The sequence below is a fragment of the Equus quagga genome, chromosome 2, assembly GCF_021613505.1.
Source record: "Equus quagga isolate Etosha38 chromosome 2, UCLA_HA_Equagga_1.0, whole genome shotgun sequence".
Lineage (NCBI taxonomy): Eukaryota > Metazoa > Chordata > Mammalia > Perissodactyla > Equidae > Equus > Equus quagga.
In genome coordinates, this window is record NC_060268.1 from 125599165 (window position 1) to 125620892 (window position 21728).

Consider the following 21728-nt stretch of genomic DNA (forward strand, 5'->3'; position numbering starts at 1 on the left):
ATTGGCACCCCACTCTCCAGTCCAACCCCGCCCCTCTGCAAAAATATTCTCAAGGACAGCAGCAAATATGTTCTGAGAAGTTGCAGGTCAGAAACGAGACAGAAATAAAGTGGATCAAATCTCTCAACTCCTGAGAAGAAGGTAGAATGCAGGAGAATGGTATTTCTCCTGATGTTGCGGGAGAGGAACTGTCAATTTTCAGCTAAGTCAACTGGGAGGGGTCGTGCACAATGCAGAAACACTGTTTAGAAACAACCCCCTTTGCTGGAATTTGTAAAGCAGCCAGAGGCACGATGGGCTCCCACACTCCCTGCTCTCCTCCCCAGTGCTTAGAGGCAGGATGCGGAACAGATACTCCACTTGCATCTATGTAGAAGAGTGTTTTCTAGGATAACTGAACAGAATATTCTAACCATCCCAGGACCCTGCCGTGCAGGTGGGCAGACACAACGGCCTGTGGCCGGCTCAGCTGTAGGAGGACCAGGGAGCTCTGTAGGTACCATAGGGAGAGGGAAAGCTGACCAAACTGGAGGAGGCACAGAGCGCATGGCGGGCAGGGGTGGGTTAGCATACGGTAGGATCCAAGTGTGTTCTTGAGTGTCGAGTGTGTTGCTTATGTCCTGTGGCTTCCAGAAAGCCAGGAGAGACAAGAGGAGAGCCATGAACAACCAGGGCGCGGGGAACGAGGCTGCCACAGGCTTTAATTTGAAACTCAGAGATGGGCTCCCACATCAAGGCTGACTCCTGGGGGCTTTGCCTGGAGATTTTTTTTCGTGATTTGCATTTCAACCGTCTATTTGCATCTCAACTGTCACGCGGTACAAATGGGCTGTTCTTGGTTTCAGCCCACCCCAGCCTTTCCTTTTCTGCCTTCTGTGACTTTTCTATAGCTGGGCAAAGGAGAAGAAATTACTCGGCAAGACTTGACAATGAGGACGGAGTCCTTGGGAGATAGAAAGAGCCTCTTTCAAGAACCTTTCTTGTTTTGAATGGTCAGGCAGAGCCTGAGATTCAGCAAGAAACTGAGCAGAATCTTAGGTCTGGAGGGGATGGCAGACATTAGCTAGTCTTTGTGAATTAGATTAGCCTCCTTATTAGGAATGACTGCCACAAAGTGCTGACTGAGAGATTAAACTTCTTCCTGCTTCCCCTTCTGTTTTCCATCAGCACCCTCTACTGTCCCACAGTGGACTTTTGAGGTCACCTTCCTACATTAACTCTGCTGGAACTGGGCTTCAGCATGGAGCACTGACGGACGATCCAGGTTGGATAAGGCCCTGGGTCACCTCGCTGCTACTTTTATCACTTACTCGTGCTTTAACTCAACACAGTACCTATTTCTGCAGTGCCTCCCATGTGCCAGACAGAGTGTGAGGCACTGGGTACACTGGTGGGCAAGAGCAGACCGGCCCCCGCCTGTGGCTCGGCCAGTCTAATCCGGGAGACGGATACTACTGAGATCATCACTCTGACAAGCGCAAAATCAGCCATGGTGAGTGCAAGGCAGGGTCGCAAGGCCCCAGGGAACTATGACCAAGGGAGTTCGCCTCTCCTCGTGCTCCCTTCCCTCCTCCAAGTTTGCTCCGGGAACACATTTTCTGCCACGCCTAGCAAATCTAGTCACGGACACCCAGATGCAACTCCCAACAGACGTCTTCTCCCCTCAGAAAGCGAACTGGAAGAAATGACAATTTTTTAAAAGTCTCTTTTACAGAACCTGTCTGATTTCTCTTTGGGGTTCCCTGATTTTTCACAGGTTCTGGGCACTCGGGCAGTGCTCAAGAGTCAGTGGCCTCTGTCTGCTGTTCCTGTTGGCAACATGGCTGAAAGCTCCACCCGGGAGCCCGGGCCCTGACCCTCAGCACCCAAGACTGGGCCCTGGGAGCATGGACCTGTGTAGATCTGAATCCTCCAGAGTTTTGGAGAGTGAAGAGATGGGAGACATGAAAAAGAAGGGCAAATTAGAAAGCATTTATCCCTCCTGCTTATTTAGGATCAGCCCAGGACCATGTCTGCGGTGGCTTGAGTACAGTGCTACTGGGAGACTGCAAGACGACCCCGATGACCTCAGGGCGGGGGCGTCTGGGCTGAGGGGCTGCCTCTCCCCTGTGATAGTTCTCTCTCTGCGCCTCACCCTGCCTTGGAGAAGGGGGACCCTGTGGAGAGGAGGCCAGTCCTCTGCTGTCAGAGGCAGTGGCCAACTCCCTGGGGAAGCACGGAATGGTCCCAGGCAGTGCTGGGCACCCTGTCCACAGTGGGCATGCTGATGCCTCTGCCTGGGGGGGTGTGGTCACTAGTGGCAGGCTGGACCCTGACAGCCCTCAGCATTCCTGCAGATGCTTCAGACAGGCTTTCAGCAAAGGGAGCCTGAGAAAAACCCAAGGGGTCAGGTGACCTGGAAATCCCCCAACCCCAGAGCGGGGCCCTGGGGGTTCCGGCCCTGCTGGTGCCGATGCTCCCTGGACCCATCTGGTTAACATCCGTGTGTGGCAGGCACCGTGCTAAGTCCTATATACGTGTCATCTCATCGCCTCCTCTCCACATCCCTCATCCACAGTGCTCGTGGTGGACACAAACATGTAGCTGCTTCCTCACTTTCCCCAGCCTTCTGGCAGTCAGGTGGGGGAACATAGCTAGTTCTGTCCCCTGGTCCTGGCTGGAAGTCACAGAGCCACTTCCGGGATGAAGCATAGAAGAGCTGGTGCTTTGCCCCCTAGCTGTCCCCTCCTACGGCAGTGACCAACGTAAGTGGGCAGTGTGCCCTTGATCACCTACACAGAGGGAGGCTACCTGCCCACCCGTGCTGGCCACGTTGTCTGAAGGAGAAACAAACTCTGTTTCAGGGTTAATGTTACGGCAACAGAAACTGACGGCTACGTTTTCTTTTTATTTCTTTTTTATACAGATGAGGAAAGTGAGGCTTAGAAAGGGTCAATGACTCACCCAAGGTTGCAGAGCTAGCAAATGGCTAGGCTGGACTTGAACACAGGCCCCATCTGATTCCAGAGCCTATGCCGTGAACCACTACACGAGCTGCCTCCTCTCTGGGTGGCCTCCAGAATGGGGCCCAGATTCCTTGGCTTGGCATTCAAGGCCCTCTGAGGCCTGTGTCCCAGCCCACCTTCCCACAGCCACTACACAAGCCCTGCACCAGCACATCGGTTACTCCTGTTCTCTCCACCTCGCAGGTTTCTGCCTCCGGGGCCTCTCTGTGGGCCAATGCCTGGCCCACTGGCCTCCTGCGCTCCCTTCCACCATCTGATTTGTGCCCAAGGCTCAGGCCTAGTCCCCTCTCACTGTGGAGCCTTTCCCGATCTTCCCACCCTTCCTCAGCCGAGCTCTGGAGCCGTCATGCCCGCGGTCACTGGACCCTGGACTCACGCTCTGGCAGGGGCCTCTCTCTTCTTAGGCATCATGATCAGCCTGAAACCTAAGAAAGGCCTTTCTCCCGAGGTCCCATTCACACAGCAGCCTCTAAAGGGGGTGCTGCACTCGGGGGGCACGAGACGGTCCACTGGGGCGTGAGAAAGTGTCAGAACTGGTGTTTCTACCTGTTCATCTCCACCCTGTAAACTTTGTACATATTTGCATATGTTTTAAAATGCACAGACCATATTTGCATAAACACATGTGGCCCCTTGGGATGGGGACCATGGGTTACACTTCCTGGACTCCCTCAAGAGGCCAAATAGAGCTCCTAGCAAACAGTCGGTGCTCAGTACATACTTTAGTTATGCCAGACAGAGAGGTATGGAATGACTTAGCAGGAGATGGAGGCACGTGTGCACACATACACACACCTGTGCACATGGTGGGAATGACTTGCCCTCGCAGCCCTGAGTCCTTGCGGGGACGGGGGCCCCTGTCCAGTTGAGAGAAGCTGACAGGACATGGGGAGGGATGTGGGAGGAAGGGCTCCTGGATGGGCATGCTGGGCGGTTTGCTGAGCAGCCAGAGTGGAGAGGGGCAGGAGGAATGAGAGGAACCGGGCCTGGAGCAAGGCCAACGTGCAAGCAGTGTGCAGAGTAAGCGCAGAGAAGCACCTCAGGCTGAAGACCCTGATGAAATTCCTGAGCAGCGTGGGCTGGGGGAGCAGCCGTAATAGAGAGAAGTCCTGTTAAGGTCTGTGGCTGCTGACAGGCGGGCAACACAGGGCATGAGAGGGGCCGGGGAGGAGGCAGCTGGGAGGGGCCCTGTGGGGATGGAAGCCTGTCCCATCCAGGCCTGGCCCCTGGGCCAATGGCGCAGGGCGTGGCAGGGCTCATGGGGGCCACAGCCTGGCCTGGAGCCTCCTCCCTCCTCCCCTTCTCAAGCTTTCCTCACTCCTGGCCCATGTCCCTTCCTTCTAAGACCAGCCTCAGCCAGGAAGGCCCTAGGCAAAGGGCTGTGGGCGTCCCAGATCCCTCTGGAGTCTCCTTCCGGCCTAGGCTCCCCTGAAAGCATGTACGCCCCTCGCACGGAAGAGGAATCACTATCACGCTAGAGCCGGAATACGACTTTCTTCCCAGGTCACCACTCATACAAGAGCTTTCACCTTTGTAAATTTCTATTGTTTGGTGTACGTTTTATGATGTCCATGCTAGATTAGTAGGATGATCACGTGTACAATTTCTAAATAAATACTGCCTATGGGAGGTGTGTGTGCACACGCTCTTCGCAGGGTGCAAAGGAGTGATCCGAAAGCTTAGAGACCACCGACTTTTGTAGCCTCATCATTCTTAGGACACAGCAGGAGAGGGCGCAGCAATGTTTGCTTCTGTTCTACAGATGGTGTCCTTCCCAGGGGTGTACAGCCCAGGCAGAGCGGTGGGTCTGGAGGAGCCATGCGTTCCAGGGACTCACCTCGTCCTTGTCCACCACCTGGATGAAGAGGGGGAGGGCAAAGCCGACCTGTGCCAGCTCAGTGATGGCCACGCTGTACTCAGAGCTGTTGAACTCTGGGGCATTGTCATTGATGTCAATAACCAGGATGTTGAAGGTCGTGGTGACTGTGGCATTGGATGGGGTGCGGTCATCATTCAGCTCTGTGCCCTGCAGATAGAGGACAAACACCCTGGGGATGAAGGTGGCCATAATCACAATAATAGCTATCACTACCAAGGCTTCCCAATGAGAAGCACTGTGCTTTATGTGAATTGTTCCATCCAATCCTCACGACAACCCCAAGAGGAGATTCTATCATTAGCATCCCCATTTTACTGACCCTCATTTTACCAATGAGGAAACTGAAGCTCAGAGAGGTTAAGTAACTTCACAAGGACAAGGACACACAGCCACAGTAGATATCAAACTCAGGCTGTAGCATGCTAGAACCAAGGGGATGAGGTGAAGTGGGGATGACCAGACAGATCTGAGGGCTTGTCAAGGGGCAAAGGGAGAGTCTTTATTCAATTTGGCTGATGATGAAACCGAGGCCAAGAATTTTGTGCTAGCAGGTAGTTAAAACTTAATTCAGTATCTGCTATGGACTGAACACCATGCCAGGCACCATGAGGATCTGGGTAGGACTCAGCAATAGATGGACTAAGATGCCTGGGGGCTCAGTCTCTGCACCAGGGCCCCCGGGCTCCAGAATACCCATTCCCAGTTCCGACTGCAAACTTCGCGACCAGAACCTCGGGCGAGAGGCCCAGGACTAGGTGTCTGTCACCAGTTCCCTGGGCATTTGGATTCACAGCCACGTTTGGGAAGTCACCTCACATTTTATATAAAGATGGACAAAGTGGGCTCAGGGTCCCACAGTGAGTTGGGGACAGTGTTGGGACTGAGGAGCAGGTCTCTCATGGAGCTGCCCGCTCTGCAGGAAGGGAGCAGAGACCCGAGGGGAGGCTGAGGGGGCCCGCGGGCTTGGCACTGGGTGGGGGAAAGGCAGTGTTAGCAGCCTCACGTGTACAGCGGCTGAAGAGGAAGGAGCCAGAGGGCGAGTGAGGGCCAGTCAATCCATTGCTGCCGCAGGCCCTCTCAAGGTCAAGGAGAGCAATTAAGGGCCAGGCTGGGCAGCACCATCCTCCCCACGCCGAAGGAAGGGCCTTGTTCCCAGAGCCCTTCTCCTCACAGTCCTTGTGCCCCCCACCCCCGCCCCCACCTCAATTGATGGCTGGGGCTGGGGAGGACCTTATGGCCCAAGCAGGATCCATACCCTAAATGGGTTTCCCAGGGAATGGCTCCACAAGTCACTGATTTTAATTAAAACCAGCCATGAGTGGCAGGCGGTTGCAGCTCCACCACACCTCCTGGGTGGGGACCCACTGCACTGCTGTTTCCTACCCAGGTAATAGCCCCACAGAAGCTGTGAGAACTAGAAATGGGACAAAACCCCAGAAATGGTATAAACCTAGCCATCTGAGGTGGCTACAACAGAGAACGTGGCATCACGGATAGCAGTGAGGACCATGGGGTAAGCACCTGCCATGTGCCTCCTCGTCCCTAATATGGGGATAAAAGTCCAGATCCTATATGGTCTCTGATAATGGCTTGAGCACCCAGCCAGCTCCCTGACACAGCCTACACGTGAGAAGCGTTCTTCCTTCACGACAGGGGCCTTGGGCATGAGTCCTGGGAATAGTGCAGGCTGCGAGACGCCTCCTGGAGCACTGCTGGAGGCTGGCCCCATGGCGTGGGCATCCCCTCTCCATGTGATGGAGGTGCCCGCTGCCTGGCTCTCACCTTCACCGTCAGGATGAAGCCGTGGCTGTACAGGGGATTTTCCCGGTCCAGTAGGCCGTTCAAGGTCAGCGCTCCGCTGATGTAGTCCAGGGCGAAGATACTGTTGGTATTCCCTGCACGAGAAAGTAACATTCCAGGTATGACTGGGGCCCCGGGCCAGTGGACATGGGGCTGGGGCCAGGGCACCTCCCTGGGCGTTAAGGATGATCAGTAACTTAAAACAGATGCCAGCTCCAGCAGTGATGGGGAGCGCTCTGAGGACACGGCCCAGGCAGTGGCAGCGATGATTCATAGAAAGAGAACCTTATGTCCTTTCAGTCTTCCTCCCATCTCTCTAAGTCAGGAGAAAGTCTTGGTTTGGTGCTAATATGTGTCTAACACCACTCTAAGTCTTGCTTGTTCTCCTTTTTAACAAAGAGAGAGCAGGCTTCAGGTCCAGAGCCTTCCAAAGGGAGCAGCACCCAGGTAGGACTCAGCATCCGCCATGGTCTGAACATTGTGTCCCCCCAGAATTCACACGGTGAAATCCTAAGCCCGCACACAACGGCACTAGGAGGGGGGCCCTCGGGCGGTGCCTAGGTCATGCAGGCGGAGCCCTCACCAACGGGCTGAGTCCCCGATAACAGACCCCAGAGAGCTCCCTCGCCCCTTCCACCAGGCGAGGACACGGGAGAAGGCGCTACCTGTGAACCAGACAGCCGCCCTCACCCGGCCAGGCCCAGGCCCTCTGATCTTGGACTTCCAGCCTCCAGAGCCGTGAGATATCGACTTCTGATGTTTGTAAGCCACCCGGTCTGCGGTCTTTTGTTATAGCAGCTTCAACGGACTAAGGAAGAAACCTCATTTTGCTTCCTTTCTACTTATTTTTAAGGTCATTTTCTATTTTATTCTAATTTTCTATATTGCAGTGATACAAAGTTTCCTCTTACAAAAATTATAAGTTAACAAATAACTCAATTTTAAGAATAAGTATTTATTTTAAGTACTTATTAAAATTTAAAGCACGTATTGGCAAAAATCATAGACAAAAGACACTGGCTCAGACAGAGGCCTGTGTGCACCCCTCTCCCCGACCCACTTTGTTTCATGCTCCCCCTGCAGGCTCCGCGAGCGCTCACAGCGGCTTCCTCAGGTTCCCCACATCACTGTGTTCATTTCCGCCTCCTCATCTTTCAGTGTCGCCTTCCTCCCACCCGGGCCAGCCCTCCTCCGCCTCCTCCAGGAAGGCGTCCTACCTCCAGGCTGACCCCTCCAGCCCCACAGGCAGCAGACACTGTTCTGTACATTCTCCGGTTGCTTCCTGTGTGTTCATGTGATCTCTCCACCCAGCCTCAAAGCCCCCTGAAGACTGGGGTCTTTCAGACTGTCCCTCCGGGGACCTGGCCAGCGTTGGCACACTGTGGCAAGCACGCTCCTGAAGGACGGCTGCTCCCAGCCCACCTGGGCCCAGCACTTGCCCTTGTGCCCTTCCCACCAGGCTGTGAGCTCACCTGGGAAAATCCCAGTTCCACTCTTCCCTCTTCCTCATCAAGGAGTGTGTCAGTTCATTTACACGCTCAGCCATCCCCTGCACAGGCCATCCTATGACCAGGCCCGTGCTTGGCACTGCGGGGGATGCTGATGCCAGGCTGCCAGGAATTCTGACCCTGAAGCACTTGCAGTCTGGTATGGGAGCTTCGACACCCACAAGAATCAGCATCTCTGAGTTCACAGCAGAGTGAGGCTGGTTACACACGGGAAGGCTCAAGGAAGGAAAGCTTCACGGAGGAGGTGGCAATAAGTCCCTACACCACTGTCTAGCTGTGTGACCTTGGGCAACTTACCTAACTCTGTGTCTTCATCTCCTCATCTGTAAAATGGGGATAATGGATCTACCTCAAAGAGTTCTGAGAATTAAATGAGTGTGAAAAAAATATATACATACAGGCTTGGAACAGTTCCTGGCACAAAATAAGTACTCAGCAAGTGCTGTTTGAGCTGGGCCTGGAGCATGGGCAGGCTTGGGGAGGGGGGTGGGTGCACAGTGATTCCATAGGAGGGAACTAACACCAGGCCTTCCACATACATGGAAGCTGCTGTACTCCTGGCTCCTCCCCCTGCTGGCTCTAAAGGGAGCTGCGCACAGTAGGGGCACATATCATCTCTGGATTACCTGGAGCAAAAGCAGAGGGGAGAGCACTTCCTCTTCTAGCTGTAGACTGTGGGACAGGGGCTGGTCTGAGAAGCAGCCCATTTCCACCCACATGGTGGCTGGAGGCTGCTCCCGCCCCGTCCTCCCAGCCTGCTGCAGGGGTGGCTGAGGCAGGCGAGAGCTTGCTGATGACTGCAGAGCCTGTTCAGGTCTCCTGTCACTCTCAGACTGTGGGCTTTGGGGACTCTGACAGAGGGCCAGTGAGGGGACCTCACTGCAGCCTCCCATTGCCTAAGGCTTCCTGCCTTCTTGCTGTGTCTGTGCAGTGAGGCGGCCAGGGCGGCAAGGGGGCACATGCACACAGATAGACGGGAGTGTCTTTAGTGGGGAATTCCGCCGCTGGGGAAGGAGAGGAGGGACGCTTTCATCATGAGCCAATCCCCCCAACAAATGAGTACTGAGCTCCCGCAAGGTGCCAGGGACACGTTCAGGTGAGGGATGCAGCCCTCAACCAGGTGTTGGCATTACGGGGAGATCGGTGCTGAGGTGGGTGAAGCACAGACATCGCAGGCCCTTTGGGGGTGGGATCCTCTGAGCCCCTAAATGCTGAGCTGAGGGGCGGCCCTGAGGAAGACCTCAGAGCCTCTTGCACCCACCCCCTCTCCCACCACACAAGACATGGGCCCCTCCCCAGCCCCCATGGCCGGCACCTCATCATTCTGGATTTTCATATGAATTTATTCTCCCAATAAAGGAAACTATCAGATGTTTAACTAAATGTGATTCAATTTTCATCTTCGTAAGGTTTTCCTATAAATCATTCACAAACCAGAAGCCCCTTGTTGAGCGATGTGCTTTGGTTCTTGGGCTGGACAACGGGCTTATCTACCCTGGAACTCACTTGCATCTCCCCCTCAGCACCTTCGCCCTGCTCGTGGCCAAGCTGCCTGTCCCCAACCCAGAGTCTGTCCCCAGCACATAAAACACCCCTTCCCCTGACCTAGGCATTTGCCCAACAAGCCTGCAGGCAAATACCCCCACTGGTACACATGCAAACTCGGGGACCCTCCCCTGACACACACACATGCACACACACACACACACACACTTCTTTTTCACATATCTATCTGCGTGGAGTTCAACCCTCCAGCCTCCCGCCAAGTATGAATCACTAACTCCCAGGACCAACACCCAGAGAACTGACAAGGCCACCTGAGTGAGGCACTGGCCCTGATGTTCCTACTGTCACCATGGCAACATAAGCAGTCACTGGGATGCTGGCTGGGGGGCCAGTAGGGGAGCCCTGTGCCCCAAGCAGGGAGGGCGAATGGTGGGTCTCACTCAAAGACTGATTGATTGATTAGTTCACTCTTCCTTCGAGTTCCTAGTGAGCACCTACTGTGTGCAAGGTGCTGGAGAATCATAGAGAACTGAAGGTTCATGCCTTCAGTCTCACAGTAAAGATCGACATTTATGACATAATCACACCATTGAACACATAAGTCCTTGTGAGCTAAAGTGCCTGAAGAAAAGCACCATGGAGTAGAGAGGTGGTTAAGATTACGCCTTCTGGAGGCAGACCGCATGGGTTCAGATCATGGTTCTGCTACTTGCTAGGTGGGTGGACTTGGTCAAGTTACGTAACATATCTGGACCTCAGTTTCCTAGTCTGTAAAACAGGGGTACCAACAGTCCCCAGCCCCAAGCGTTGCTGTGAAGATTAAATGAGTTAATACAATGCTGGCACATAGGCAGCTCCCCACAAAGGTTGGCTGCCTGTGCTTCGCCAAGATGATGCCACCGTGGTCCCCTCCTCCATCCCACCCTCAGTCAGGGAGCCTGTGCCCAGAGGTATCTGCTCAGCAGGAGCACAGTCAACCCCCTCCTCTTGCCAGGACAGCCTCAACCAAGGGCCATGTGTACAAGGTGGTGGCTCTGAGGCCAAGGTCCAGAGCAAAGCCCTTAGTCCACAGGGCATTGCAGCCAGGGCTCTGGCCTCTGCTCTTACGTCACTCACCCCTCAGGATGAGTCATCACTTCCTTGCTTCTTCCCTTATCCCCCTCTCCCACCATCCTCCCTTGGGGGTGGGGAGGCTGTGGGTTTGGCAGCCACACAGACAAAAGTTCCTCTGCTATCCTGGAAGCAGATACCACCACGTCAACCCTCTGGTCTCCCAGACATCCTTTATGCAAGTCCCATGGGGACTGGCCGGGGAGGCTCACGGGACGCTTCTCACCTGTTCAGCCCCCATTGCTGAGCAGAGGGCAGCTGCTTCCCCTGGGCTGACAGGTGCTGTCCCAGGTGTGTATGGAGATACCCGGTAGGGGAGGGGTTCTGGGGTGGCGTCGGGTGGCACCTCGAGCGCCCTAAGGCTTCTGGGAGCTGGTGACTTAAAGTGCTCACACAGGTCATTGCTGGTCCCGCTGGCTCTTTGGGGGCATTTACCTCCTCTGGAGTTCCAGGTGTCAGGACTTCAGATTTGCAAGAATGAGGCTGCGAGCCTGTGAATCAAGCCTGCCAAAGCATGAAAGGCTGCCAAAGGAGTCGCAGCCTTCTTTCTCCTATTTATTAAAAACAGTAGCTACTATTTAGTGAACATGTACAAATGCCAGGCACTGAGCTAAGCTGTTGGCAAAATTATATTACTTAGTCTTCACAATAACAGTATCAGAAGATATCCCGTGTTAAGTGTGAGGAAGCAGGCTCACAAGAGACGTGAGATAACGTGTCCCAGGCCACGTGACCAGCACATGGGCAGCCGGGGCTTGGATTGGTGTCCCTCTTTCCCTCTCTGCAGGCATTGGCCCTACACACGTTTGCACTCCAGCTGTACCTGGATTGTGCTAAGGGACAAGGGAACCAGGTGAGACAAATAAGAGATCATCCTTCACAGAATGAAGTGGCAACAAAGCTGCTTTTTTCTCAAGAGGGAGTCCCAGCTAAAAACCATTATACATTCTGGAAAGTTCTGGATAAATTCCTCCATGACAGGATTTTATGTAGCAGCAGCATGTCCATGTGGCAATGTCTTCTAGGCAGGGAGGGCCCACAGTGGGGACTAGAGTGGGAAGGCAGGCTGCAGATAGGAGCTGTCAGCATAAAGGGGGTGACACACACAGGCACTGGCAAGGCAGCTGCAGTGAGGACAAGCAGGAAAATCTAGACAGCCAGGCAGTGGTCAGAGAGGAGGTGGGAAACCAGCACAGGGCCAGGAGCCTGGAAGCAGGAGAGGAGGAAGTTCTGAGTCAGAGATGGTCAGCAGGGTTAAACAGTGCCGAGAGAGAGAGGCTCCGGAGACGGGAGATCCAGCGAAGGCCCCCGCTGGGATCTTCAGATGCCCCCAGAGGTCAGACTGTGAGATCCTGAGGGAAGGTGGGGCCCGTAAGTGGGGACAGTGAGGGCAGGTAAGCCTGCGGGAGTTTGGTGTGAAAAACAAGAGAGGCAGAGTGGCAGCTAGAGGGCGCAGCAGAGTCAAGCAAAGGACTTCTGTGTCACACTATGGTCAAAGATGGGGAGGAAGGGGGAGACGGAACCAGGACGGGAGGGGGTAAAGGGGGGTAGGTGGTCAGACTTGGGGAGCGGAGGAGTGGTTCTCTTTGAGTCGTGGGGGGCTTCCCCTCCCAACTCCTCGTTCCTTCGAGGCTGGCAGGCACTCCCCTTCCCCAGGCGCCCCTCCTCCTGGCCCCTGCCAAATCTCATCACTCTCACATCTTGTCCCCTTGTTATCTGGCAGGCAGCATCCTGACCCGTGGCAAAGCTGGGTCGGGGTGAAAAGCAGTTTAGAGCGGCTGATGGTGCGTGTGGGAACACAGGTTGATGACTTTCAATTGCTTTGTCTGCTCCGCTGGGCTAACGGCGACCACTCTCGCTGCCCTCCGAGTTAAAGGAAAACCAAGGGCTCCCTCCTGGGCCCTTCCCATTCTTAAGGTCCACCTCCAGCATCTCCGGCCTCAGGAAGCCCATCCTGGAGGCCGTGTCCTCTGTCCCTCTCCGAGCCCCGGTGCAGGGCGGGCTGCCTCCGAACTGCCCCGTGGCGTGGGGCTTCCCTGGTTCTCATGCCCAGAGACCCAACACAGCCTTGAGGATAAGGGCTGGGGTCTCTCGCTTCTGTCCCCGGTGGTACCCAGACACAGCTCATTACCTATCTGTTGCATGCCGAAGCATTAGTCAGACTCGGGGCCCCGGCATCCACCCACTCCAACGCCAGCCACTCAGTGGAGGCAGGAGGCTGAACGAGATGACCTGTGGGACCCTGATCCCTCAGCCGGCCTCTGACTTGGTCGCCGCGCCCTCCCCTCGTCCAGATCCAGGGACACTGGCCAGAGCAGTGAGTGGAACTGGGATCTGCCCCGCTTCCCTCTGGTGGTCTCTCTACTCAGAGTCTCTGTCTGCAGTCTATTGCATCGACACCCAGGTGAGGACTGCCTACTGTGCACAAGCTCACAGGATGAGAAAAGACGTCGGCACCAACAACAGATCTGCCACTTAGCGGCCGTGAGACCTCCTGCAAACCGCTAACTCCTCTGAGCCAAATTCCTCATCTGTAAAGTGTGGATAACAGTTCCCACTCACTGGGCTATGTGAGGACCAGGCGTGACCATGTATGTAAAGCACCCATTGTGGTGCCTGGCACACAGTAGGTGCACGTTTTGGTCCCTGTTCCTTCTTTTCCTGCTCTGCCTGCTTTCTGAGAAGAAGACTCAAACCAGGCTATTCCCAACTGTGGCCCATCTCATCCAGAACAAGCTGTGAGGGGCTCTCCCCACAGCAGCCAACGTGTATTGTGCTGGAACTGTGCAAAGTGTTTCGTGTGCATATCTTTCTCAATTTTCAAAAACCCCCATGAGGCAGGGTACTATTATCCCCATTTCTCAGATGAGGAAACTAAAGCACAGAGAACAACTCCCACTAGGTCATTCAGGTGGTGAGGGGTGGAGCAAAGACTTAAACCCAGCTCCCACTGAGCTGGAGTTCCTGTGCTACCCAGAGGCCCGTGGGTTTTCCTTGCCCCCCGCTAGGGATGCCCAATAAACAGCCACATGTGTGCAGCCTGGCCGTCCGGGCCAACGGGGCAGGCTGGCCTGCAGGCCCATCACTGCCCAGGAACTCTGACTGGCGTGGGGCTGTATCACTGTATAAGGGAAATTGGGAAATCAGTCTGAGATCTGGGCTTTGGGCAAGATAGCTTATGAATTAAACATTGTTACTCAGCCGCCTGCTGACAAAGGGGCCGTGTCCTGGGTGGTACCTGGGCTGGGCTGCATTCATCAGCTCCACGGTCAACATATGGCAACCAGCGGTGTGGGTTTCCTCGGCTTTCAACCAGAGAAGAGACGCAGGCTGAGAGCTTGCTGCCCCTCTGAGGGACCCTCGAGGAGTGGGGTTAGGCCTCCCCCTCCCCAAAGCTTTTCCCGAAGCCATCTGGAACCCTCTCGCTGCAGATCTTTGCTGGGGGCCTCGCCTGCTTTACGCACTCAGCTCAAATGTCACCTCCACAGAGGAGCCCTTCCTCCTCACGCCGCGGTCCCACCCTCACCCGTCTCTCTCTACCCTGCTACGCTGTTTTCTTTCTTTCTAAGCACTTCCACTTTCTGAACCTCTCTCTTCTTCTGTGTACATGTTTGCTTCTTGTCTGTCTGCCCCCCCCAAGAATGTAAGCCCCAGGAGGGCAGGGATTGGCTTCCCCGAGTGCCCAGCTGCTACACAGCAGGTGCTCAACCAACGTCCTCTGAGTGAATGAACGAATGGACTGAAGCAGGGACGTCTGGGGGCCATTCTGAGGCCAGGGTGAAAGGCCATAGGTCAGAAGGGTCCTGGATGACTTACAAGGTCACACATCATGAGACCATAATGTGCCAGGGCCCTGAGGAGGGAGCAGCCAGTTAGCAATTCCGGTTGGGGCTAGCCTACCCTCCGATGCGCCCACAGTGCTCTGCTGTCTGAGCTGAGCGCGTCTCAGTTAATCACAGTTATTACTGTCCACTCAGGGGGAGACAACCTCCAAGCCGCTCAGGTAGGTGTGAACTGCAGCCTGCTTGTCCCGCTGGCGGTTCACAGGACGACGGTTCTCATCAAGCTCACTTAAACCAACAAGTGATTACCTCTCCTAATAAGACCGCAAACTGGACTCTGATTAATTTGCTAATAACCGTCTCCAGTTTATGAAACATTAACCTGAATAGCCAAGGATAGTAAAACCTATTATGCTAGGGTTGCTAAGGGTCAAGCCATGCCCCTTACCCACAGCAGTGCCTGGCTCCCTGGATGGGGAGCCTCAGACCGGCGGCCCCTGGTCCTCCGAGGACACTTTAATGGGGATTGGCAAGACCTCACCAAGGGCTATGGCTTGGATCAGGATCTCCCCGTTTGCTGAAGAACCTTCACTCTGCAACTGAGGGAATCTCTCTGAAGGGATAATCCTGGATGTGCCCACAAATGCAGCTGCCAGGATGTTCACCACGATGCTGGTTAGTAAGGAAAACTGAGAACAGCCTAAGTGTCCCACAGCGGGGAGCAGTTAAATAAGCTATGGGGTAGGCTTCGGTCAGCCACCAAAAATAATGCTGCAGGAAGAAGCTGGTGACTTGAAAAGACAGATGTTGAAGACACGTTTTTCTTTAAAGGAGTCACAAAATAGCATAGTTCTGTAAGACTTTTTTTTGTTGTTGCTGAAAAATATATGCAAAGAAAAAGAAATGAAATGTTAACAAAACGTTACAAAGATTATCTGAGTGGCGATGCTTGAACGGGGCTCTCATCACAGCACTACTGACATTCGGGCCAGACGAGCCTTTGCTGTGGGGACGCGATGCACCCTATGACATCTAGCAACGTCCCCGGCCTCCAACCCCTACATACCAGTAACACCCCTTCCCCTACCTGTGACACCAAAGATTCTTCAGACATTGCCAAATGTCCCTGGGGGGGCGGGTGGCACAGCGGTTCCTAGTTGAGAACCACTGCTCCAGAACCATTTCGACTTTTCCCTTTTAACTTATTTGAATTATATTTGTTAAAAAACAAGTTAATATGAGTTCATTTAAAGAATAATCTCCAAAGTTCTAGAACTAGACAGTGGTGATGGTTGCACAACATTGTGAATGTACTTAATGCCACTGAACAGGACACTTTAACGCAGTCAGTGTTATGCCATGTATATTTTACCACAAAAAAGGTCCCCGATGTTTGATGATCCGCGTCTGTGTTTTCAGCTGGGGCCAGGTGCAGACTGACTTGGAAATGGATTTGCTCTAGTGAGCAATTCTTCCTCTACCTGGTTACCAGCGGCACTAAAGACAACTTGCTGAACTTAATCTCCCTGAGGACGGGGACCTTTCCTGCCCTGGCCGCTGCCACGTCAGCCAGGACAAAGGAAGGAATCTGCTCACAGAGGGTCAGCAAGGCTCTGGGGAGGCTGAGCAGCATGAGATGAAGTCTCTGCTCCCAAGGGACGTCCAGTCTGATAAAGAAACAGGCCCTGTGAGGGCAGCGCCCAGCCCTGCTGAGGGCGGCCCACGGGGCTCGTGCCGGGGCCAGGAGGGGTCGGGCTCCTGCAGCGGGGACTGGGAGGGCAGGCTGGGCAAGTACAGGGAGGCAGAGGGCAGTCCTGTCAGGGGCTAGCACGAGGACGGGGGTGGGGGGGGGGGTGTCATCATTCCACAGCGTGGGAGCCAGCAGGAGCACAGAGTTCAGGAAGTGGTGTCAGGAGTGGCCAATGCCCGGAGGCGGGAGCCTTGAATGCCAAGTAAGCAGTTTGCACTTTCATCCTCGGGGGAGTCCCTGGAGGTAGGAAGACCTGCTGATGCTGAGGGCGTGGACTGGGCGATGGCAGTGAGAAAAGAAGCAAGAACAGGGCTGTGACGGCGGGCCCACTGTGTGTCGGGCAGGTCCTGGGCACTTCACGTGTGTTAGTCAATTACTCCTCACGGCACCTCCACGTGCAGGGCGTCAGCAACAGCAGCATTATTCCCATTATTATCACTATTCCCATTTTACAGGTGAGAAAACTGAGGCACGGGGGGATTAGGTGATTTGCCTGAAGTCCCTCTGCTGGGAAGTAGCAGATCCAGGACTCCAGGCCAGGCTGACTGGCCAGAGATGGGGACGACCTTGCTTTTGCCCGTTGGCAGAGTGCTCTTCATCTTTGTTCATATGAACGAGCTCACTGGATTCTCAAAATGCCCTGAGGCCAGCACGGCTACCCCATTTATGAGACGGGGAAACTGAGGCTCAGTCAGGGAAGTGACACACCCAGGGACACGTGGCTGCTGAGTGACTGTGCTAGGATTAGGACAGGGTCTCTCAGGTCTCAAAAGTCCCCCATGGTCGCCGTGGTCTCTCCTGAGTGGGGCGGCTACTCCCTCGGCCCTAGGGGCTGGAGGCTGGCCAGGAGACCAGCAAGGTGAGGCGGAGGAAGGCAGAGGGCAGCAGATCCCTCCGGGACCCACCTGCTCACTGGCCTGCAGCCTGGTTATACCTCCAGGGCCTGGGGCAGGTGGGCCCAGAACACCCATTCCCACCCTCACCGGAGCGCCCCTATGGGCCGAGGGTGGGAGCCGAGATGCGCCGGTCCTCAGCCTGTCCCCAGAGGGCGGCCCGCTCTGCCCACAGCGGGCCGGCTCACATAACTCACCCGAGGCTTGGCACTCCAGAGGGCGTCAGGCGCTGGGAGATTTACGGGCTCCGATAAAGCCATCTCAGTCCTCGCATAAGAGGCGTTTGATATTTGATGATCTGAAAGGCCTTGTCCAGAGGGGGAGTGTGAGTGGGGGAAGGAGGAGGGGAGACACTTAAGAAAACAAAGAGGATAGTGATCAGATGCCCAAGGAGACGGAAGCACGAAAGGGGGGTGCGTGCTGTCCGTCATCCTGGCTGCAGTCTCCCCCGCTCCAGCACCTCTGCTCTGACCCAGCAGTGGATATGGAAAGACAGGACCAGGGGACGGGGCTTCTTAGGGGATGGCGGCACAGAGACCACCGACCACACTGCTGGGCCTCTCTGTACCAGGCACAGGTCGGGGGGCGTGGGTAATGCCCCCAGGGAGCCCACCATCTGATGGGGAAGCCTGGTCACCCGCAGGGGAAGGACAAAACACATGTACAAGGAAGAACTCATAAAGGAACTTGACATGAGGTTAGGAGACTGGATTAGGCTTGTGGGCTTGTGGGCCTCTCTGAGCCTCAGTTTCCTCATCGTGGGTGAGAATACCTGCCAGACTCCCTGGCCTCTTTGGAGGTTCAATGAGATAATGGATCTGAAAATGCTCTACAAACTGTGAAGTGCTGAGTGGATGTCAGGTATGTATCAAGAAGGTGAACCAGTTGTCTGGGCAGGTGGAAGGAAGTAGCACCTGGAACTGGATGACGTTAGAGAGAAAAGATTGTGGAGAAGGGGGTGGGGTGCGGTGCAGCGTGGTGGCAGGCACACACTGACGTCCGTGGGACGAGGAGGCCTGGCGCCCCGGAACCTTGCCTTCCAATCCTATTTCCCAGGGTCCAACCTCGTGCTCTAACTGCCGCCTGCTCACTTCCTTGTCTCGTCATCATCGTGATCATGTGGCAGAACCTCGGGCATCAGAGAGCCCTGAGTTTGAATCCTGGCTCCACTACTTCTGGCCACGTGACTAGAGCCTCAGTCTCCTCACCCACCAAGAAGAGATAATAGTGGAATTTGTCCCTTGGGGCTGCTGGGAGGATTCAACGAGAGGACCAGCACGGAGCTGGCAGTGCTCCCTGAGTGGCAGAGTCCTCCCACATCCCCTGTCCCTTTCCCTCCCCGAGTGCTGGTCCCAACAGGCCCTCAGCCGCCCGGCTCCGGCCCCAAGTGCGGCAGGTTCCAGAGCGAATGACTTTCAAATCTGGGAAGGAGAGCCCATTGCACACGCCTTGGGCTGGGTAATTTATGAGTCAAATTGTGCTCCGTCAGGGCTCCGCGGCTCAGAAATAGATGTGGTCGGACGAGGTTCAGGGAGCCAGCCTCAGACACAGTTATCTTCATAGAAACTGGCCACCAGCTGGCAGAGCCGGCCCGGACAACTGACCTTGAGGGGCTCCCTGGGGGCTGCACAGCCCCCTGAGCCTGGCCCCTGCTCTGAGTCCTGAAGAGAGGACAGAGAACGGCCTGGGGCTCAGGAGGACAGCTGGGGACCCTGGGCAGGTTACTTAACCTCTCTGGGCTTCAGGGTCCTCCCCTGTTTAAAAAAGAGGGGACTTTTTGATGGCAGTGTTTTTTCAAGTGTCTTTGTTTTCATAGCAAATCCTCTTATCAGACAAAATCTCGCACAGAAGCCCAGTAAATAAAATAGCCCAAAACAGAGCTAGCTGTCCCAGCTGAGGCAGATGAGGGGGAGTGCTGGTGTCCAGAGGGGCCCTGAGAGACAGGCTGGGGGCCTGGGGTTTCAGGGCACCTGGAAGTCCCCACGGACTCTTGGTTCTAGGATTCCACAGTTGTCTCTGAGCGCTCAGCCAAGGATGCATAGGGCCTGACATCATGCCATCTAGGCTACTCGAGGACCAAGAAACACTGCCTGGGCAGGAGAGGCTCCCGAGGGCCAGAGGATCAACTCCTCTTTGTCTGGATCTGATCTTTTGGAAAGGGGCAGATGTTGTAGTGGCTAGGACCATGACTAAAATCTCAGCATCACTCCTCACAAGCTGTGTGACTGTGGTCAAGTTACTCACCCTCTCTGGGCTTTAGGTCCTTTGGCTGCAAAAGGAGAGGATAATACCTATCTCATAGAGCTGATGAGAAGACAAAAGCGGGTAATGCATGGGGGCTGGCCCCGTGGCCAAGTGGTTAAGTTTGCGCGCTCCGCTGCAGGCGGCCCAGTGTTTTGTTGGTTCGATTCCTGGGCGCGGACATGGCACTGCTCATCAAACCACGCTGAGGCAGCGTCCCACATAACACAACTAGAATAACCCATAACGAGAAATATACAACTATGTACTGGGGGGCTTTGGGGAGAAAAAGAAAAATAAAATAAAATAAAATAAAAAATAAAAAAATAAAAAAAGCAGGTAATGCATGTATTGAGTTCAGCACATCGAAGTGCTCAATAAATACTATTTGTTGTAAATTCTTTCGAGAAAGGAAGGAAACCAGGTATTCGACTCATCGTGTGCTGCGTAAATCTCACTACCACCTCACTGATCCATAAACCGAGGGGGGGGCCCAAAGAATTTGTCCCCAGTCACGTGGCTGGTAAGCAGTTGAGCTGGAATTTGAACCCACAGGCTTACATGCCAAAGCCTGTGCTCTCTCCTGCTCCTCCCCAGACGCACAGCCTCCAGAAGGCCCACCAGCAAAGGCCCAGTCTCCTGAGGTTGGAGGGCTTTCCAGTATCTGGTCAGTGACTCAGAGTGCAACACCAAAGCAGATGTTTCTGGTCAGGGGATGATTGGGGGAAAAAACTGCAGATTTAGTCAAGTATAAAATCCACCCAACAATGTGGAAAAAAAAATCTTGTGTTCTACTGAAAATGAGTCAGAATCATCACATTCACAAGAAAAGATGGCAAATTTGTCCTATGGGGCCCGAGGAAGGTCAAAGTTTCCCAGAGGGTGTCCCCGGGAAATCTGACGCATGGGGTACACAGGAAAGGCCAACTTTAAAAGCGTCTGTGGTCAAATAAATTTGGGAAACGCTGAACAGGTATCTTCACTGCAGGACCTGTCAGAGCCTTTAATGTGCTAATGTGCATTGTGACCTGCCAGGACAAGGATGTTGTGATGTAGTGTCTCTCGAACGCATTTGGCCACAGAATCCTTTTTGCAAAGGTTCTCTTGAGGGGTGGTATTGGAAACCCACTGAGAAAACTGAAGGTATAAAAGGGGCTGTTCCCACAGTTACCCTCCAGTGGGGTCTCTGAGCACATGAGGTAGATGTGCCCAGTGTCCCAGATGGAAGACGGAAGGGTGCTCAGAGCACATCAGGTTCAGACTTTCACTTCTCCCCTGGGAAACTGAGGGTCAGAGACAGGGAGTAAGTTGGCCAAGACCACACAGCAAGTTAGAGGCAGCACTGGCACCAGAAGGGTCGATCTCAATCCTGGCTCGAGTCTGGGTGCCCGACCAGGCCACAGTCCGATGTGGTGGGTCCCTCGGCAGCTTTGGGACCACTAAGAAAAACCATTTTTCACTGCGGAAAATGTCAAAGATGAACAAACGTAGAGACGAGAACGCAGTGAAGCCCAGGTACCCGTCACCAGGCCCGACCGCCCTCGGAGCGCGGCCAGCTTTCCTCTGCTACGCTCGCCGCCCCCCAACCTCTCCCTGGAGCGCTTGGAGCCAGCGCCGGCTCATCCTCAGACGCGGATGCACCTCTGACAGGGACTTCTTACACGCGGCCCAGCAAGCCGTTATCATGCCAGGCGAAACCACCGGCTCCCGAACGTCACCTGAGACACAGACACACTCAAGGCGGTGCTGCTTCTGGAGCCACCTTGGGCTCAGAGGCGCTGACCCTCTCTGCTCAGTGCTCAGAGCCCGAGCGTCCGAGAGCACCGAGAGCGGAAGGCGGGGCCGTCAGCAGTCTCGCGGTTTCACTTCTTAAACAAGAGCCAAAAGAGCAGCAAAGACCAGAAGCAAATGTGGTAAAGTGTCACCAACGTCACCCGGGGGGGACACACGGGGGTGTGACATCAGCCTCTGTGCTGTCCCAAAGATTTCATGGTTCACACTTGCCCGTGAGCCTTGCCCTGCTTCTCTGACGAAGGCTGGGGTCCTGGACAGGTGTGTGTATGTGTGTGATGTGTGTGTATGTGTGTGTGATGTGTGTGTGTGATGTGTATGATGTGTGGTGTGATGTGTATGATGTGCAGTGTGTGTGTGTGATGTGTATGATGTGTGGTGTGTGTGTGTGATGTGTGTGTGATGTGCAGTGTGTGTGTGTGTGATATGATGTGTGGTGTGTGTGTGTGATGTGTGTGTATGT

The 21728-nt window shown here is 54.6% G+C and overlaps 1 protein-coding gene across 6 annotated transcripts in view; it reads right to left on the reverse strand.

The window, feature by feature from the left end:
• CDH23 (cadherin related 23) overlaps nucleotides 1–21728 on the reverse strand; it is a 398494-nt gene that overhangs the window by 186147 nt on the left and 190619 nt on the right. For all 6 annotated transcript variants that reach the window (XM_046653203.1, XM_046653202.1, XM_046653200.1 and 3 more), the window contains 2 exons: nucleotides 6667–6779; nucleotides 4843–5031 (listed from right to left, as the gene is read on the reverse strand). In XM_046653203.1, coding sequence (XP_046509159.1) covers nucleotides 4843–5031; nucleotides 6667–6779 — 302 coding nt within the window. The remainder of the gene's footprint in view (nucleotides 1–4842; nucleotides 5032–6666; nucleotides 6780–21728) is intronic.